This window comes from Ostrea edulis, chromosome 7, assembly GCF_947568905.1.
Source record: "Ostrea edulis chromosome 7, xbOstEdul1.1, whole genome shotgun sequence".
In the NCBI taxonomy this organism is placed as follows: domain Eukaryota; kingdom Metazoa; phylum Mollusca; class Bivalvia; order Ostreida; family Ostreidae; genus Ostrea; species Ostrea edulis.
The window spans coordinates 9,760,454-9,781,447 of NC_079170.1; the positions used below are offsets into that span (position 1 = coordinate 9,760,454).

The window sequence follows — 20,994 nt, forward strand, 5'->3', positions numbered from 1 at the left end:
ATGTATGCATGTTTATACGTATGTATATACCGAATAAATATTTTAACGTCCTCTCGAGAATATTTTACTCATATGGAGACGTCACCATTGTTGGTGAAGGGCTGCAAAATTTAGACCTATGCTCTACGCTTACGGCCTTTGAGCAGAGAGGGATCTTTAACGTGCCACGCCTGCTGTGACACGGGGCCTTGGTTTTAGCGTTCTTATCCGAAGACCGCCCCATTTAGTCGCCTCTTACGACAAGCAAGGGGTACTTAAGACGTATTCTAAACCGGATCCCCACGGGACCGACTGTATATATACAAATATATATACAAATGTTCGTACAAATATCACTTTAAGTCACAAATACTTAGAAGTTATTACAAATCAGTAGCTGATATCACTGAATTTTAAATCGATACAACAGAACATTAATGCATTAGTATAGGTAATGAAAGATTCATCATAAACAAATAAATGTCATCAATATTCATTTAATATTTGTGATTTTCATTCATGTGCTGTCCACGATATTGATTTGACTTTATGAACATCATAAGATATACAGCAATGATTCAGTGTCATGCACTCTATCAACATCATCATAATATCTCTTGTCAACATCATTTACATTATCAACATCATCATAATATCTCTTGTCAACATCATTTACATTATCAACATCATCGTAATCTCTCTTGTCAACATCATTTACATTACCAACATCATCGTAATCTCTCTTGTCAACATCATTTACATTATCAACATCATCGTAATCTCTCTTGTCAACATCATTTACATTATCAACATCATCGTAATCTCTCTTGTCAACATCATTTACATTATCAACATCATCGTAATCTCTCTTGTCAACATCATTTACATTATCAACATCATCGTAATCTCTCTTGTCAACATCATTTACATCAACATCATCGTAATCTCTCTTGTCAACATCATTTACATCAACATCATCGTAATCTCTCTTGTCAACATCATTTACATTGTATGTTTATATCACTTTGATCACTGTACGTAATCTTCACCTTTCATTCTTAAGATCGTTATAACCTTTCTTCAAGTTTCTTGTCAACATCATTTACATTATCAACATCGTTATAGCTTCTCATCTCAACATCGCAAAGTTAGGATAAGGATAAAGCGCTAGGGGTCATGTTTGATATTATGTTGGGTTTGTGGGAATAGGCTCGAATATGCATCAAAATTTAGGGTATAAAGTTAGGATTTGGGTAAACTTCAAGAGTAAGTTTGATTTAAATGAAAGTTGGATAAGAGTTTGAGTAAAGAATCTAGGTTGTGGTTAGGGTCAAAACTAAGTTGATATAGAGAAAAGTTGCGTTACGGCTACAGGGCAAGTTTCATGTAAAGTTAGGATTTAACTTGATATCATGGATGAAATATGTTTAACATATAATTATATAATGTTCCATTCGACCCATTAACCACAGGTAGACTACGTATATATATGCCGTATTCATTCTGGCCGGGATATCTCAAGAGAGAAAAACTTCAGTCAAAATTTGGACTTAAGCCTGAAATTGTACTCAAAGTTTGCTTGCTCAAATAAAAAGAAACTTAAACTTAAGTTTGAGATTTTTTCTAGAAATCCAAGCCTGCTACAAAATTGTAATCTTTGTGCACAATACTGTTCACTGAATACACCTTTTATTTTGTTTACTAAGCTAACAAATGTTTTAAACGTTCACCACTTGAAGACCTTGCAACATGTGTGCGCAGGTGTATGAAAATATTCAATAACATCGGTATCTGTTCACACATATTCATTTAAAAGTAAAGCATTACTTTCACATAACACAACTGTTATACTTGTGCACATTTCTAGAAATAAAAAAAAAAATAATAAAATGATACTAAATGAGAAAGTCGATATCACACACTATGCAGCTGTTTAAATAACACGAGAAAGAAAGAGATCGAGACAGAGCTGTAGACAATTGAGTGGGCTTTCTAGATTTTTGTCATTGATTTGATTGAAATTACAAGCATATTAATGATGTATAATTCATGACTTGTAAAACGTTTTGTCAATATCAGTTTGACGATCACTCCATGGTATAGTTCGTATGATCCGATATAATACTACTCATTTCAGATTCAATATCAGTTTGACGATCACTCCATGGTATAGTTCGTATGATCCGATATAATACTACTCATTTCAGATTCAAAATCATCCAGCGGTGCAGCGGCAGGTTCCTTGAAATACAATTTACAATGTATCCATACGCGCAGTCTGTACAGCAAGAATAATATCGTCTGGCTCAGAATAGAGAGAACAATACACAATGTACACGTCACAATAGCCTCTGTGGGCTTCACCCAGTTCAGGACATTGTAAGCGTAATGTCGCCCTTCCAGAATAGTTCCGTCATTCATGAAGTACATAGCGTTGAACAATGCGTAGATGGATCCTAGCACCATTGTATATAACATATGCAGAAGACGAAAAGGGGTCGCAGAAATCATCACATCTAGTAGAACGTATACAGAATTCAAAGTGTGCTTCATTCTGCTCAAGTCAGTTTGGAATAACTCTGAAGAATACAGGAAAAACCATAAATTACTGACATATACATGATTCCACAATAATATCGTCCTAGGATCACCGCCACCGCACTGAATCTGTCACAAAATACGTCACAATAGCCGATACGTCATCTGATGCCGTCAACTGCTGAAAGCCGTCGGAGATAAAGAACCTACTTCTGTGTTTGCAAGCACTTGTATCTTAAAAGTAGACAGATAAGAAAGCAATGAAATGTTGATCAAATTGAAGTGTCAGATATTGTGAAGTACTCGCCAGAGGTCAGATTCAGTGAGGCAATGGTTTCGAACGATCCTAGAACAATCCTATTCGTATATACTCGAAGGATATAATGCTGATAAATTCGAAGGATACAATGCCTAATACAGATACAGTCCACATTCAAGGACATCATCCAACCTGAAAGGACACACACAGTGGTGTATCGTTTGCTTGTTTACTGCATTGTCCAAACGAATATCATAGTTATGCCTCTGCTGAACATTGTTTCGTTTGTTTGGATAGAGCTCTACATTTTAAAAACATTTATCATATCGTCTTAACGAATATAATATCATCGAATTTCATTGCTACTCCATGATTTGTTTAAAATCTACATAAATATGGGATTCAGAAACTCATTCATTTTATATTGTCCTATGAAGCCAATTACTACAATATCAATGAGATAAAAGAAACATTGAATTAGATGAGATAAGAGAAACATTGAATTAGATGAGATAAGAGAAACATTGAATGGATTGAATTAGATGAGATAAGAGAAACATTGAATTAGATGAGATAAGAGAAACATTGAATTAGATGAAATAAGAAAAACATTGAATTAGATGAGATAAGAAAAACATTGAATTAGATGAGATAAGAGAAACATTGAATTAGATGGCTGTGGAAAACTGATAACTCGATGTATTACTCCGCGGTATAACGATCCAATGAGCCCTTAATTACAAATAAACAATAGGTATCTTAAGCTAGTTGACTGTATATTGTTTAACGTCCCTCTCGAGAATTTTAAACTAATATGGAGACGTCACCATTGCAGGCGAAGGGCTACAAAATTTATGTCTATGCTCGGCGCTTACGGCGTTTAAACAGGGATGGATTATTAATGTGCAACACCTGCTCTGACATGGCGCCTCGGTTTTTGGCGGTCTCATCCGAAGGACCGTCCCACTTAATCGCCTCTTACAACAAGCAAGGGGTAATTAGGACGTTTTCTAAACCGGATCCATACAGGGAATTAAGCTAGTTGAAATGAATGCCCTGCATTATGAAGTACAGACAGAAAAAACCAGGAAAACGCTTTCTTCGTGTCCTCGTTTTTTCTGAGTATGACGTAATCTGAAATCAATTTATATCGGAGACTTATTTGTCTGTATGGAGTATAAATCTTATATCACGCAGATTATTTGCCTCAAAAATGACACACCGGTCGAGAAGTAATGAATAACAGAATCAGCTTGAATTTTCACTAATTTGAATTCGCAATTAACGATACACACAGAAAGCATCAATCTTCCGCAAGTGACAAATTTATTGAATACTCACTGCTGTGATCCAGAAAGACAATGAAGGTCCAATAGGACATTGTAACGATAAATGCAGAGTTATAACTGATGTTCTTAAGTACCCACAGCGTCTTTAAGGATAGAGGCATTCTGTCAAAATATCTGTCATCTGTAAGAAATATACATAGAATCTTTAGAGGATAGAGAAATCCTGTTAAACAATTAAAGGACACATGAGCAAAGATGAAAACGTCAAATAAAAATCCCAACGCTATTCCTAGTCTAATTTCCCATTTTTCGCTTGAATTCTCAGTCTATCAAGCACAATTTATGTAGAATTATTTATTTGAGTTTTTGGTAACATTGAGAGCTTTTGAAGAAAGATCTTGAGAAAATCTACTAGTAAGCTGCAATTCATCGTTTGGAGGGAAAGGTCTAGAAATCCAATATGTTTACGTCCTTTATTTACGTGGACTTCAAAGTATGCTGAATGATCTTGGTATAATCCAAACAATTAATTCAATTGATTCAAATTGATTCAATTAAAATCTTAGCGACAACAATACAACATCTTTTGGTTCCAATTTCATTACTAATCAGTGCTTGAAAAGGAAGACCAGACAGGAATAGCATACACACATTTCTCTCACGGTCACATTCAAATCACTGAAACTCGCCATCGCCTACAAATAGTAGAAAATATTAGGAAAGATACCATACTGGATCTCATCTTGACAATGCCCCTCATAGAGTAAAGAGTAGGCATCTTACCTTACTTAGTTCTTAGTTATTTGGCCATATCGTACTTGTTGAGTTTGTTCATCATCCTTCAAAACTCAGATGAATGCCTAGGAGAATTCCACTCTACCAACTGTAATGATCTTTACAAGGACACACAGGCCTTGAATACCATGTTCTACTATAACTATAACTCACGAACAGCAACCGATATGTGGACAGATTTCATACCAGTGATACTCTCACAAAGCGCATACCACACAAACAAGCGAGAAAGAGAAACGAACATTATTGGATAAGAGTTGAGCTTAATAATGATTCAAAACCTAGACAGTCTATCAAATAAACGAAGAAATCCAAAAATAAACAAATAAAGTAACAGATGAAAGGTGAAGATAACGAACAGTGATTAATCTCATAACTCCTGTAGGCGACACAAAATAGAAAGTTGGACAAAAACGGACCCCTGGATGTACCAGAGGTGGGATAGGGTGCCTAGGAGGAGTAAGAATCCCCTGTGGACCGGTCACACCCGCCGTAAGTCCTATATTTTGATCAGGTAAACAGAGTTATTTGTAGTCAAAATCAGTGTGCCAAGAACAGTTTAACAATCAATATGAAACACGCCATGCATAAATAAAGCAAATATAACCCTGGACTTCCTAATAAGAAAACTTCAACACAGATAAAATCACAAGTCTAACACAGTCTAGTGAGGCCATAGCTTTAATACCCAGCGAACGTTTGGGACTCATCTACTCATTAACGAGCTCGAGAATGTAGAAAGACAAGTGATTCGATCTGCTACAAACCGCCACCAAAATACTTCAAATGTAACATCAATGTTGGAGAATCTAGGCTTTAAAAACACTTATACAAAGGATAGGAGCATGATTAAATACACATTGATTTACAGATTACTCCGTTTATCTGATTAAAATATAGGGTTCATGGCGGGTGCAATTGGTTGACAGGGGATGCTTACTTCTCCTAAGCACTTGGTCCCTCCTCTGGTGTGTCCAGCGGTCCGTGTTTGCCCAACTCTTAATTTTCTATTCCTTATATGAGTTATCAGATTAATCACTGTTCGTTATCTTCACCTTTTCATTCAATATCAACAATGGCCCGGTACCGTTATTCAAAGAAGGAAGATTAACAACTCGATTAAGACGATACTGGATACATCATACTAATCATTCCAAATTCCAAGATCTTGACCAGACACACGTGGGATGTCCTTCTTCCAGGAGACTCCCCGGGTAACATGAGAACATATATATTTCCAAAATTTCGGCTTGAGCATCACTGAAGAGACATTATTTGTCGAAATGCGCATCTGGTGCATCACAATTTGTACCGTATAAGTTTTACACATGTCTGTTAAAGCCCTAATATCCTCTTACTGATCTGAACTATATCAGATTTTAAACAATATATAAAATACTAAAATACATTTCTGAAGTCTTCTTAGGCGCTGTGTGTACCTCACAAAATACATGTATATGAATAGCGTGATCTTTGACATGCTGAAGGAGGCTATCATCCGCCAGATGCAGAAATATCCGTAAAATACTACACACTTGTTTTTCCTTTAGGGATAGACGTATTCCCTCAAAATATCTGTCGGAAAGATACACAGAAATTTTAGAAGATAGAGGAATTCTGTCAAAATGTGAGTCAACTGTAAGAAAACGGCATTTCTTAAATTCGCAGACAAGACAGAATCTCCAAAGGTATATTTTAATATATTATTCACAAAACAAACCTACATGCATTGTAATGGAGAACAAAGAAATGAAAATTATTAGCATATATCAATTACAATCATCTTTCTTTTTTAATAGAATACAGTGTCTACTTGAATTCAATGTCCCGAGGACATCAATACTTTGAAAGTATGCATGTACAATGCCCTTTGATCTACGAAAAATGCACCGAAATGAGCTGAAAACGAAACAAAAACAAACAATGATAAAGCAGAGCAACAAAATATATTACAATATAAGGTATAAATCTTGATATTTCTTGCAAGAAAAAAAATCTCCCTTTTTTCTCCCCTCCCCCTTGATATCAACAGACTACAATATATCACAAGGGACGCCATCAACTGAACATGCATTGTTTTCGCATCTATATTTCTTTTTTTTTGGGGGGGGGGGGGGGGGGGGGGGGGCATGTGATTATCTGTAATTGCATCGTTTTCACATCTTCCATATTTGGGGGGGGGGGGGGGGGGCAAATGATTATCCGTGATGCTGAGGCGGGAGGTGAATCAAATACAAATAATCAAACAATTGTAAGTTTCACTTCCGTGTACAACATTTCTAATGCCTGTCTGTCTGTGAATCATCAATAGAAAAGCACATTGACACGCTCCACAAAGATTTAAATCTGTAGAAAGCTATCATTAACAATTTATAGAATATCGCTTTGTTTTCAATCCAACAACCCTCCCTCAGCTTCCCCGAATTCCAAAGTAAACACATCGGCAATATTTCGTGCTAGGACTACAACAATCGCACACGAATTGACTGCTGACAAAAACAAGAAGGTTGATTCTTTTGATTTGAAAAGTTTATCCTATCACAAACCAAGCTGAGTAAATGATAAAATTAAATAACAGACTACATATTTATCAACAGGATAGATTTATATTTTGTTTGACTGGCGTCATGAGAAAGGGACCCTTGTCTTTCGACGTCACAATTCACAGAAACGTCAAAATCGCGGCAACGTAAAAAAAAAAAAAAAAAAAAAAAAAAAAAAAACTTAGTTTATTGGTTGTATTTGATAATATCCTGGGTGCATTGTTTGTGCGTAAATAATCACATGACAATTCCAACATAGAATCTATATGCGCCTGAGAGGAATTCTAGTTAGATATTACATATCATTAATGTCCCTGAATGGGTACAAATAATAACACAGTCTAGTCAATTCGTAGAGGTTTTCAAATGAAAATGATATACACCACTCTTTGTTTATATATTGAGTCATACCGATATTTTTCAATTATCTTAGTGCATTTTGTTTCTTATTATTTCCCCCAAAACTTTGTTGTTCTTTTTACTTTTAATAATCAAAATCCACTGTCTAATGTGTTTAAAGGGCTGGACAAAAAAATAAGGTTAAGCTGAATTTAGATAATTTATTATTTGTTTTCTAAACAGAGATTGCGGTATGTTATTGTTTACGAAGTTTTCAAAAGAAATGGATATCGATCTCAGTTTATCATGTCTATCACATTTCTAGTATTTTTTAGGTAAAATGTGTCATCTAAAAGTAAACTTCCTGACTGTGCAAAATTAAGATGATTCATATTACAAAATTAACATCACACTGGTTTATTTGTAAACATATGCATAATAAGACTCGAGTCTTTGTTTACATTTCACACAGTATTAAAAGTAATGAAATATTAAGAGTACTAAAATATTGCTTTTATCATTGCATTCAGAAGGACAAAAAATTGACTGTCAACATTAAAAGAGTTGTTATGTTTAACATCAAAAATGAAAAATATTTTTTTCAAAAATCGTGAACCAATCGTGAATCTATTGGATGCCGCGTGGTGGCAGCTGTCTCGAAGAAGGACGGACAAACTTACTAAAACGTCTAACAGAATTTTCTGAAGGTAGAATCACAAACCAAAAAACATCTTCAAACGCTTCAAAAGACATTCAAATTACCACAACATGTGTGACTTTGCTGCATTTCAGTCTGAATGTTTTTGTTTTTTTATTCACATGACCTTTTCGTAACTTGTGAAACAGTTTACAGTATTACAAACGAATTATTGCGTGATAACGGGATGTATTTTCTTTTCAATTTAAAATATAATCTTATGTGTATGAAGATATAGATATATAAATGTTTAGATACATATAGATGTTTCTGTACCTCAAAAGCTGAATACGCAGTTTACTGTTTGTGTCTAAACCTCGCTAGAGAGAAAAGCAAGTAATCTTGCGCCGGCCGATGGACTGTCCTTCGTGCTCAAACCAACCGTCTAGGCGTCATTACACCTTTCTCTCAAATTCATCATTCTAGACGGGAGGCCAGGACCGTCAACATGAAAACTTCACCTTTCCGGGACATGTATGGAAGGAGCGGCAAAACAGTACAATCACAACCCTACTGATGAAGACTATAAGATCGGCGTGGATGGTTTAAATGGAGTCCCACGGCCCTAACACGGTTTTACTTATGCTACACGAACACATTCGGTGATGCTTCAACTTCAGTGAATATTATTGAAACAGACTGAAGCAGCTACCATTTGCTTTTCCTTTTTGAAAATAAAAACAGCGTCTATTCGTTATGAGATTGATCACTGTTCGTTATCTTCACCTTGCATTGACGACGGTGATTAGAGAATATTTTCTGAAATCTCCGTGCATTCCCATCGATTTCACACCAGATACGAGAAATCTAATGTTGATACTTAACGAAAATAAGTTTGCAATATGCTGTCCCAAAGGACCATTCCAGATTGAGCTATTACAGCTTATTGCATTCAAGATCTAGTCAATGTTTTCTGAAGATTGCTTGAGTCAATTAACGAGATAATCGTGCTATAAAGACAGTCTGGTAGATTAGGTTGAATTGATAACTTTCTCTGGTGAAATAAGTAGTCCTGGGTGACAGTAATTGTCCGAGATTGCCCTTGATTTACAAGGTACGCCTCCGTCTGAGGGTCGTGAATAGCTGCACTGTTAGCCTGCTACTTGTACTATTGTGTTCGCAACTGATTTTTACAGTGAACTTTAGCTACAGCGTATGAATAATTACCTAAGTTGAGTCTAGTATTGCCCTTATTAATATGAATTCTGCACAATATCAGTCATACACCTATACATCAGATGTCTAGTTCTGATGTGTATTATACGAAACTAACTTTCTAAATCTTACATATGTTCTATTCGAAGAAATGTTTGACTTTAAACTGGCACGTTTAGTAACATAACAGGGTTCCCAATACTTTTTTGCCTTTTCTATTAAATTTCTTTTATTTTTTGATGAACTGATTCGCATATGTCTTTGCATACTTATCAAGAAATATTTCGTAGAGAATTTCATTTCATTTTTTAATTTCTTCACGATAAGTTTCAATTTGTGTATCAACGATGCAAGTTCAAAGTCCACTTTTAATCTCTTCAATTTGAATTGCAATTTCTGTTTCAATGATGCAAGTTCAAATGCACTTTTAATCTCTTCAATTTGAATTGCAATTTCTGCTTCAACGATGTAAGTTTAAATGCATTTTTAATCTCTTTACTTTAAAATTGCAACTTCTGCTTCAACGATGCAAGTTTAAATACATTTTTAATATCTTCACTTTAAATTGCAATTTCTGCTTCAACGATGCAAGTTTAAATGCATTTTTAATCTCTTCACTTTAAATTGCAATTTCTGCTTTAGCGATGCAAGTTCAAAGTGCATTTTTAGTTTCTTCCCTTAAAATTGCAATTTCTGCTTTAGCGATGCAAGTTTAAATGCACTTTTAATTTCTTCACTTTAAATTGCAATTTCTGCTTTAGCGATGCAAGTTCAAAGTGCATTTTTAGTTTCTTCCCTTAAAATTGCAATTTCTGCTTTAGCGATGCAAGTTTAAATGCACTTTTAATTTCTTCACTTTAAATTGCAATTTCTGCTTTAGCGATGCAAGTTCAAAGTGCATTTTTAGTCTCTTCCCTTAAAATTGTAATTTCTGCTTTAGCGATGCAAGTTCAAAATGTATTTTTAATCTCTTCACTTTAAGTAAAGATATCAGTACATTGGTACCTAAGTTATCTGAGGACTTGACTGTGTAGACCAAGCTGCAGGCTGTCTGGTAGACACTGGTGATGACGAGCAGGAGAAAACTCCAGTTGGTGGCGTATACAGCATACGTCCACGTGCGATCCTGATAGAACGTTTCTGATTCGTAGATAATGTCAGCAAAAAACCAACCAATCAAGGCGAAGGAAACAAGCAACCGGCAAATCAAATATAGCTTTTGATTGATTGGCCACTGGAAAAGAAAGAAATTGTCACATTTGAATCGAGAATTTGGTAGAGAATGTGAATTGTTCATGATCTCAAAAATATTTCCAATGGTGTGTTTCTTTCTCACGAAAATACAAGGCACTTGGGGTGTCATACAAAACTACAGACAAACTTTAGAGGATATTCGTTTAACGATCGCCATATATCATTAAGACTTTCTAACGCGTTACATTATTCAATCAGTTATCCCACCGGAAAAAAATTTTATTATCTTGTCGTGAAGCTCAACGAAGCAAATACTTAAATATTTAATACGAAATGCATGAGCTTTAACGTTTAAATGTTTGTAGATCTTTACTTATCCATACATGTGTCTGGTTAATTAGGAGGGGGCGGGAGACTTAACCACTTCCGCAAATCATGACTACGTTATTTGTATATAAAATATACTATACTAATACATCAATTTATATTGTTGACATAAACGACCAAACAGGAATAATCCCGCCACAAAGCAATTAAAAGCAAAAATTAGGAATTTGTGACAAGCTTTGGCTTCTTTTTGACTTTTCTTGCAGTGAAATATTTGTCACATCAGACAGAGTAATTACCTATAATTGGAACATTAGAAAACCTGTTTACAATACCGATCCTGCATTCTTATTCATAATCAGTATACATGTATATCCGGATCATGTTTTATTTTGATATGATCAAATCCGTTAATTAATTGCTTTTGTGAGAGAGAAAAACAACAATGTACATTGTAATTTGGATAATAAGATATTCTGAACCTGTCCACGATATTATATTGATAAATATCTCATCTTTCATCAGTGATGCGAAGTAATCGATCCACACGAGCGGAAATTCAAAGGCCATTTGCTTACGATGCGAAAACATTAACGAACGAAGTGTCCTATAGTCAAATATAAATGATAGCAGAAAATAAATGGGGAAAAAATCTGCAGGAGTCATGAGTTTTAAGTCAGACATTGATCTTAATACTACGATTGATCTAATATATTGTTCATATAGACAACCACGAGCATTCTACAATGATTTTGTAGACCTCGTTTCCACGGATTATCTCGTCCACAGTGGTTCCCGTTTATACAGATGACAGACAGAGGTGGATGTAGAGGAGGATGTACGAAAGTTTACAGCCTCGTTTGGTTAGAGACTTTAATTTTTCAAAAGCATTTTGGGGTTTGCAATTTCACTCTTTGGGGGGGGGGGGGGGAGTACCAATTTAGGTTGCATTTGTAAATGTTCTGGATTCGCCCCTATATGAGTTGTATGTACGAATAAAGTAGTTACATTTAGGCACTCGGTGATCTGGGATTTGAAGGATAAGACAAAAAATTGTAGATATGCTTTAAATATCTGTATATTGCCTGTGTCAGAATCAGCAATTCTCAATAAAAATAACAATCATTTGATCTAGATCTACTTCAACGTCCATCTCAAAAGGTTTTAATGATGATGTCATTCCAGAAATATATCCAATTACTGTAGATCCCTAAATATACGCGAGGAATTTATTATCGCGTGATTTCGCGAGAGACATCACCCGCGAAAAAAAAATTACTCGCTTTTAATTTTCTGTTGCTAAACATACGTGTAAGAACAGACGACACGCGAATTCATGATCACGTGATTTGACGTATACGAGTCATTTATATATTTTATTGTATAAATATACAAAGGGATTGGTTACAAGTTCTAGCAACTTAGACAACCCCTACCTATGGTAGATTCCTTATTTTACGCCAGAAAATCGTTTAATTCAAACATAATTTTAAAAAAAACAACATTATCAACTTTCCCTACATGACATGCCTGAAAAATTTCATTTAAAAAGAAAATAGTGAAAAAAATATTTATGAAATAAGCACAATGAAACCCTATACAATGTACATGTATATGTTTGATCTTAGGAACTCCTGGGCATCATTTCGATCTTGGAAACGCAGTGTTCACGTTTTTTGTTGTTGTTTTTTAAAATTATTTTTATTATCTTTATTATATTTTACTGACAGATTAAGCACCAGATAAACCGTTTTACACAAGTTTGTGCAGTGGCATGTAAATCGATGTTTTTACTTCATTGTTATAAATGTTCTCTGGCGTCTGAAATGGTCATGTGACTGTCTCTGATGGTCGAGTCATGCATGCAAGTAAGTGATACACAGATTTAAACGAAATACGTCTGGCATGTAGGATGCAAATATATGTACAGATAAACCAAGCTCGCCAAACCATGTTACAAACATAAAATAACTGTTTTTATCAAATGAACGAAACATCAGATCATACATCTTACAAATATTTTTTAGAGATAATTTTCTTTTTTGAAAATGAATTTTACATATGTGCACATCTACAAGTTAATAAGTCGTGTTGCACTGATAAAATAACATTCACATTCGCCATGGTTTGACAGTAGTATTATATAATTCTCGATAGATTTATATCGACCTAAAACTATTACAGAATGTATAGTTTGTATCCATCCTATGAAATATATCTGAGGGGTTTCAGCCCCATAATACGAAAATCTAATTATACGTAAATGTTTGAATTAATGGGGGCTTTATATAACGCACTGCCCGCTAAACGTGACATAGAATGTACATAATGTAACTTTCTCCCTATCGGTATGCACCTATTATTGAATAGAATGAATTCAGAGCACCATTTGTATATTTTGTAAAATGTGGTAGCATCCTCACTTAATTGTGGACTGTAACCCGATCCGTGAATTCTGTGTCTGAATTTAATAGCTTAATTATCATGACTTTTGTAATACTCTGAAGTGGTGTGTAATTAGTTGTGTAAAGATAATGATACCCTCATCCTCTATTTCATACTGATTACCAAGCCCGTGCATCACGAGTCAGAAAAATAGTCAGATCAACGTAACCCAGCCGTGTGTCCCCATCACCTAGTACAGCTTCGTATAGCGATGTTTTACGTACTTCAGCTTTATCAATTCTTTAGAATTTTGATACATAAATGATATAAGTGTATTGTTAAATTGAATCTTCTGTAAAATATTAATTCCTTTTCATTGGTGTTTTAAAAAATAGAACATGGTGTAGTAGACCTAATAATCCGATTTGAGAGAGAGAGAGAGAGAGAGAGAGAGAGAGAGAGAGATTCATTTTTCGCATATTTGGACACGATTTTCGCCCCTATCCGGGGTTGTACTCACGACCTGCAAATCAAATTTCATAGCAGACTATGACCAGCGCGTTAGACTGCTCGACCATCTATAGCAAAGTTAAAATTCTCGCCATGCTGATAAACGGAAAATGGAAATGGGATACAGTAATTTGACGTAGATTTAAAAGAGAGAGAGAGAGAGAAAGTCCTGACACTTATCATTCAAAATAAAAATTGTACTTTGTTTTGCATATTTTCCTTTTGCATTTGCTCCAGTGAATTCCCTAATGAGGATAATCATTTGTAATTTGTCACAGTAACACGGACTGAAAACGTAAAGTCATATCGATAATCGAACATTTGAATAACTAACAAAGTTAAATTTTACCTGCGATCGGAGGAAATCCAATGGTTGTTCGTGGTTGAGACCCAAATAATCGGACTGGAACTCCCTCACAAATGTTTCACAGGCCATATTACTCGACAGCAATACTTAGATCTCACCAGTCGTGTCCTCCCCGCGTTAGATGTCACTGCCTGCCCTCTGTAACAGCTGTTAGCTTTACAATCGCCGTCCCATTGTTGAAATTGACATTACATTAGATATAGATTTACTCTAAATGAAATCGTTCGCTGCATACAGTCGCAGAGATCGCTTGAAATATATGCTGACGGCATGAAGTTTGCCAAGTAATTCGTTTCCAATGCGGTGTTCCGATCGCTCTGCCTCCAATCGATAGAACACCATTGACATCCAAGGACAAGACAGTAAATCTCCAGGGGACTACTGAACATCGCCATTATTGTTCGTTTGTTTTTTTTAAAGTGTAGTAACTTGATATTGTGTATTTTGCAAATCATCATTTGATTGATGTTCTCGATCATGTAATCCTTTCTCGATCATTTAGATATGTGGAATCCTTCATTTCGCTGGGTCATTCGGATCGGAAAGTTCCATAAGTGAAAAGCAGAGTTCGTGATGAGGAGAGGAATCAATTCATAAATAACAAACAATTGCATCCACACCCTCGATTTATTATGCGAGCAGACAAAGCATTATACAGTCCTGGGAGAAAACAAAGCATTAAATCTTTCTGTTAGAATTGCCTCTGTCATATTTCGGACGTGATTCTTTAAATTTCCATAAGTCTCGGTCACAAGCGCCCCTACTTCCACTCTCTGGGGTATGTACGAAAGAAAATGCGAGGAACTCACGAGTCTTGCACGGTCTTCTTGCGAACTTTTGAGCATGATGGATGTTGAACATGTCCCAACATTTCTAAATTTATGTTCTACATCAACAGTTCAAACGAACATAGATTATTTAGAAGATGAACTCAAACACTTACATAGGATTTACTCGCATACGCGAGTGTAACAGCCTTTAACTGTATAATAACAACACATATATACGTGTACAAAAACACTTCATATCGACACTCGTTATCAACAACGTCTTTTCATTCTACAAAAAAAAAATAAGCATTTCAATAAAAGAACATGAAATAATGATATATGAACAAGAACTACCATACAGAATACTTTATTTCTAAATCAGAGTTCAAAATAGACAAACATGAGATGATTACAACAATGAAGAGAAGAGATGCCAATCAAGTATATAAAGGGTGGGGTAGGGGGTGTCTGCTGCATCGTAAGGCAGCGAAAATTCGAATGGCTTTGAAACCCTAAAATTCTACCCTACACAAAAAAATTGACGCCCCATGCATAGCACGATATTTACCTATTAAACCGCGAATATTTATAGGTTATAGACTTTGTATGGGAAAATATGACGACCGAGTTTTTTGGCGCGTAGACGGACCGAGCTTGCGAGGTCCGTTCGCGACAAAAAACGAGGTCGTCATATTTCCCATACAAAGTCTATAACCTTTTTATTATATACTTTCAATTTCATTTAGAAACTAACAATAATTTTATTTTTAACAATAACTTTATCGGTTTAACTGAGTAAAAGATGAAAAATTTGAATATTAACAGCGTAGAAATTTGATTGTGACGTAATGTTTGCGGGCCGGAATGTTTCCGGGCATATATCGTGTGATATATGCCCGCAAACTTTTAAAGAAAAAAGAAGAGATGAAATTGAAAGTATATAATAATACAACATATCGATCATCGATATTGACACGCCCACAAGTTTGCAAACAAACAAACGTGTTTCCCGTAATTCTGATAAATATATAAATGTAAAGGACGCGAGTGTGCGCGGATTAGACGTGCGTCTTTACTGGGAAGAAAACGAAGACGCTAGTCGACCGCAAGGTGTCCGCAAGTTTCCTGTGCGTGCGGAGTGTGACGAAGAACGACACCTTATGCCTGTGTCACATTACTAGCGGGTACCGGGCGAGGTATAGGTATCGGGGGGGAACCTGTCAAGATCTAACACCGTAGGGACACATTTCCAAGTCTGCCGGGTGATTAGCTCTCCTCATATACCGCCCGCACCTCGGGCGGGACAAGGAAAGCAGCCGTATGTTTACCGGGCGGGGAGCGTATGGAATGATGGTGTTGGTGGCCGCCCGATATCCGTAAGGTTATCGGTAGGTAACCGGGAGGCGTACGTCCGGTACCCATACGGACATCGTACGGACTAGGTACCCCCGTGCGGTCACCGCTCGGACACCTGAGGGGTATCGGATGAAGCCCGGACGATGTCCGTTCTGAGAACATCCGGGTATCGTTCGGTGACCTTTGCCTTTTCATGCGTGTTAAGTGCAATTAAGGCAATTGCAAACTGGTGTATATATACCTATCGTCATCGTCATCATCTCCAACATCATCATCGACGCTGTTGCCATCAACATCGACATGGCCAATCCTCCGAGGCATCTGAGACTGCCGTTCCTACGTCTACAACTCGCTGAAGCACGTGAGCGTTATCTTACGATGGGGTTGACATCGCCAGGATTTAACTCCGCGCTAAAAGCTGCCGGTGGGGTATACGGGCCCTGAATGGCGTGTTCTCACCGCATGGTCCCCGGCCGGACACTTTTCAAATTTTGGCATTCTCAGGCCGCTCAGAACCCGCTACCTAGTCGGATACCTAATCGCAGTGTAATGTGACACAGGTATTATTCTTCAGGTTTTTAAGTTCGTAAAGAGCCCATGCTCGCGCCATTTAAAATTAGACCTGCAGAACGAAAATACCACTAAAAGAAAATGGGAAAACTAGCAGAAGGAGGGACGGACAAGAAGAAGGGACTACAAGAAGAAAGGGCTACAAGAAGGGACCAACAAGACAAGGTTCACAGGAAGGACTTGACATCTTGTACATACAGAGGTTGTAAGGAAGACATGCGGGAATCTTATGATCTGTGTCAGACAGATGCGCATACGACCCACAAGTATTAGGGAATGCTCGGTGAAATTCGTATGTTATCCTTATATCAGTCATCTTTTTAATCCTCGTGTGGACACAATATGGCCGTACTGTCGCCTTATGTCATTTTTACTCTCAGATCACGAGCTCACGTTTACTTTTTTCTGTCTCTACTGCCTCTATGACTCTCGTCTTCGGCGAAAAAACGCAGGAAAAGCACAATCTAAAAAACCGTGATACCGGTTGCGACCAAGGCTTAATTGAGAAAATGTTTTCTGGCAATAAACCTATATCTGACTTGTCGCTCAATTACCATGAGAATGAAATGATACAACTCCTGTGGGGATACTCCTCATTATCCCCTTGTTTGTCGTTAGAGGTGACTAAATGGGGCGGTCCTCGGATGAAACTGCAATAACCAAGTCTCCGTGTCACAGCAGGTGCGGCGTGATAAAGATCTCTTCCAACTCAAAGGCCGTAAGCACCGGATATAGGCCTAAATTTTACAGCCCTTCAGCGGCAATGGTGACGTCTCCGAATGAGAGAAAAACGTTAAATAATATACAAACAACCAAAGTAAAGGCACAATATCAATGCTGGTTTTCAAGAGAGAAAATATCTTTGAATTTCCAGATTCTCCTGTTTTTATTCATCTTCCGACCCGTCGAGGTTTTTTCATTCATATTGCAACATCACCAGCTGTAGGTGAAGTACCACAAATTTAGACTTATGCTTAGCGCTCAGAGTCGTAGTAGTGAGGGTTCATTAACGTGCCTATGCCTGTCGCGACAGGAGGCCTCTGTTTTTAAGGTCATATTAAAAAAAAAGACACAAGATTCTCTCTTCTAAATAATGAGCGTTTGGCAAAGGAGCAATCACTATAGATGTTTACGTCTACCTATGTTTACGCCTTGGTACGAGCGGGGTTCGAATTCACGACCTCCCGGTTACAACGCAGACCGTCTACCACTGCTGTACAACGAGCGGTGGGAAAATAAAGACAGTACCCAGTGACGTGTCAGTGACTGTATATAGAAACATGAATATATTACCCAGTGACATGTCAGTGATTGTATACAGAAAGATGAAGATATTACCCAGTGACGTGTCAGTGATTGTATACAGAAAGATGAAGATATTACCCAGTGACGTGTCAGTGATTGTATACAGAAAGATGAAGATATTACCCAGTGACGTGTCAGTGACTGTATATAGAAACATGAAGATATTACCCAGTGACGTGTCAGTGACTGTCTACAGAAACATGAAGATATTACCCAGTGACGTGTCAGTGATTGTATACAGAAAGATGAAGATATTACCCAGTGACGTGTCAGTGATTGTATACAGAAAGATGAAGATATTACCCAGTGACGTGTCAGTGACTGTCTACAGAAAGATGAAGATATTACCCAGTGATGTGTCAGTGACTGTATACAGAAAGATGAAGATATTACCCAGTGACGTGTCAGTGACTGTCTACAGAAAGATGAAGATATTACCCAGTGATGTATCAGTAATTGTATACAGGAAGATGAAGATATTACACAGTGACGTGTCAGTGACTGTCTACAGAAAGATGAAGATATTACCCAGTGACGTGTCAGTGATTGTATACAGAAAGATGAAGATATTACACAGTGACGTGTCAGTGACTGTCTACAGAAAGATGAAGATATTACCCAGTGACGTGTCAGTGACTGTATACAGAAAGATGAAGATATTACCCAGTGACGTGTCAGTGATTGTATACAGAAACATGAAGACATTACCCAGTGACTGTATACAGAAAGATGAAGATATTACCCAGTGACGTGTCAGTAATTGTATACAGAAAGATGAAGATATTACCCTGTGACGTGTCAGTGACTGTCTACAGAAAGATGAAGATATTACCCAGTGACGTGTCGGTGACTGTCTACAAAAAGATGAAGGCAGTATCCATGTGGTTAAAGATGATATAAAAACAACTCGTTATGAGTTTCAGGGTATCAATTTAAATAAATTCATAAAAAGATATTTTGGTCTGAATTTTTTAATATGCTACAACTCAAAACAAATCCGTATAAGTTACATGTTTTGTATTTGAGCTAATATGGTTTATACCTGGTTAGCAATTTCCGTTTGGAACGAGAGCTTGTTTTAAAATCTTTAATTTCTTTCATTTTCATTCAAGCGGTAGATTCATTAATCAAGCATGAAATTTAATACTCCTGTCTTTATAAATGTCATACGCAGAACAAGCTCTTGCATATTGAATCAGTTGAGATATATAAACACCAAATGCAGGTGATAATGGAATATTGCTACACAAATATGGGAAGTTGACGATGGAGAAGCTGAAATCATCCTGTTTGTCATACAATCTATGTTATTGCAATATGGAATTGTAAGGGTAATATCATAAACATAATTTGAAGGAAAAAATATTAAAATGATCAGTTTTTAAGTCGAGGCTAGCTACTGACAAACAAGTTGATTTTACTGGGTTTCAACAGTCTCGATTGAAGTTAGCATTTTTCGCAAATCCTATGGTCATTATAACTATCTAATTCGTCAATACAACCTACCGTTGGGTCAAATGCTGTCTGGCGTGTTTCATACAGATTGTTAGGCCGTTCTTGGTACACTGATTTTGACTACGGATAACTCTGTTTACCTGATCAGGATATAGGACTCACGGTGGGTGTGACCGGTCGACAGGGGATGCTTACTCCTTCTAGGCACCTGATCCTACCTCTGGTATATCCAGGGATCCGTGTTTGTCCAACTATTTATTTTGTACAGCGCGGGTTCGAATCTCGCTCGCGCCGGTAAGTGAGAAAGTTTCCCAGTTTACTTTCGGAAGGTCGGTGATCTCTTCCCAGGTACATCGCACCTGGATTCTCTCTTCCACCAAGAAAAACTGGACGCCACCAGATAACTGAAAAATCGTTGAGTGTGGCGCAAAACAAGCAATCTATTTTGTATTGCTTATAGGAGTTATGAGATTGATCACTGTTCGTTATCTCCACCTTTCATTGATGATATTTTAAAATCATATAGGTTCTCTCATACAAATGATAGCAATAATGTCATGAATGTTTTTCTTTTAAATTCTTTCTTCTGTTTCCATTTTATAAAATAAAAGATGTCATATTACAGTTCCTGTGTGCGTCCTTACACATATCACCATAGCAAATAGTTTAGAGAAGCTTAAAATGTTAGTGGCGGATTTAATGCATTGTGTAATGTTTAGTGGCGGATTTAATGCATTGTGTAATGTTTAGTGGCGGATTTAATGCATTGTGTAATGTTTAGTGGCGGATTTAATGCATTGTGTAATGTTTAGTGGCGGATTTATTGCATTGTGTAATGTTTAGTGGCGGATTTAATGCATTGTGTGATGTTTAGTGGCGGATTTAATGCATTGTGTAATGTTTAGTGGCGGATTTAATGCATTGTGTAATGTTAGTGGCGGATTTAATGCATTGTGTAATGTTTAGTGGCGGATTTAATGCATTGTGTAATGTTTAGTGGCGGATTTAATGCATTGTGTGATGTTTAGTGGCGGATTTAATGCATTGTGTAATGTTTAGTGGCGGATTTAATGCATTGTGTAATGTTAGTGGCGGATTTAATGCATTGTGTAATGTTTAGTGGCGGATTTAATGCATTGTGTAATGTTTAGAAACACTGAG

General features: G+C 36.7%; 1 protein-coding gene across 1 annotated transcript; it reads right to left on the reverse strand.

The window, feature by feature from the left end:
- Nucleotides 1-460: 460 nt before the first annotated feature.
- Nucleotides 461-15,323, reverse strand: LOC125656112 (protein rolling stone-like). The gene is made up of 4 exons (XM_048886697.2): nt 14,360-15,323; nt 10,600-10,828; nt 4,118-4,246; nt 461-2,558 (listed from the first exon to the last, which is right to left on the reverse strand). Exons 1-4 carry the CDS (start codon nt 14,444-14,446, stop codon nt 2,137-2,139), a joined length of 867 nt encoding a protein of 288 aa, XP_048742654.1. The 5' UTR covers nt 14,447-15,323; the 3' UTR covers nt 461-2,136.
- Nucleotides 15,324-20,994: the final 5,671 nt, after the last annotated feature.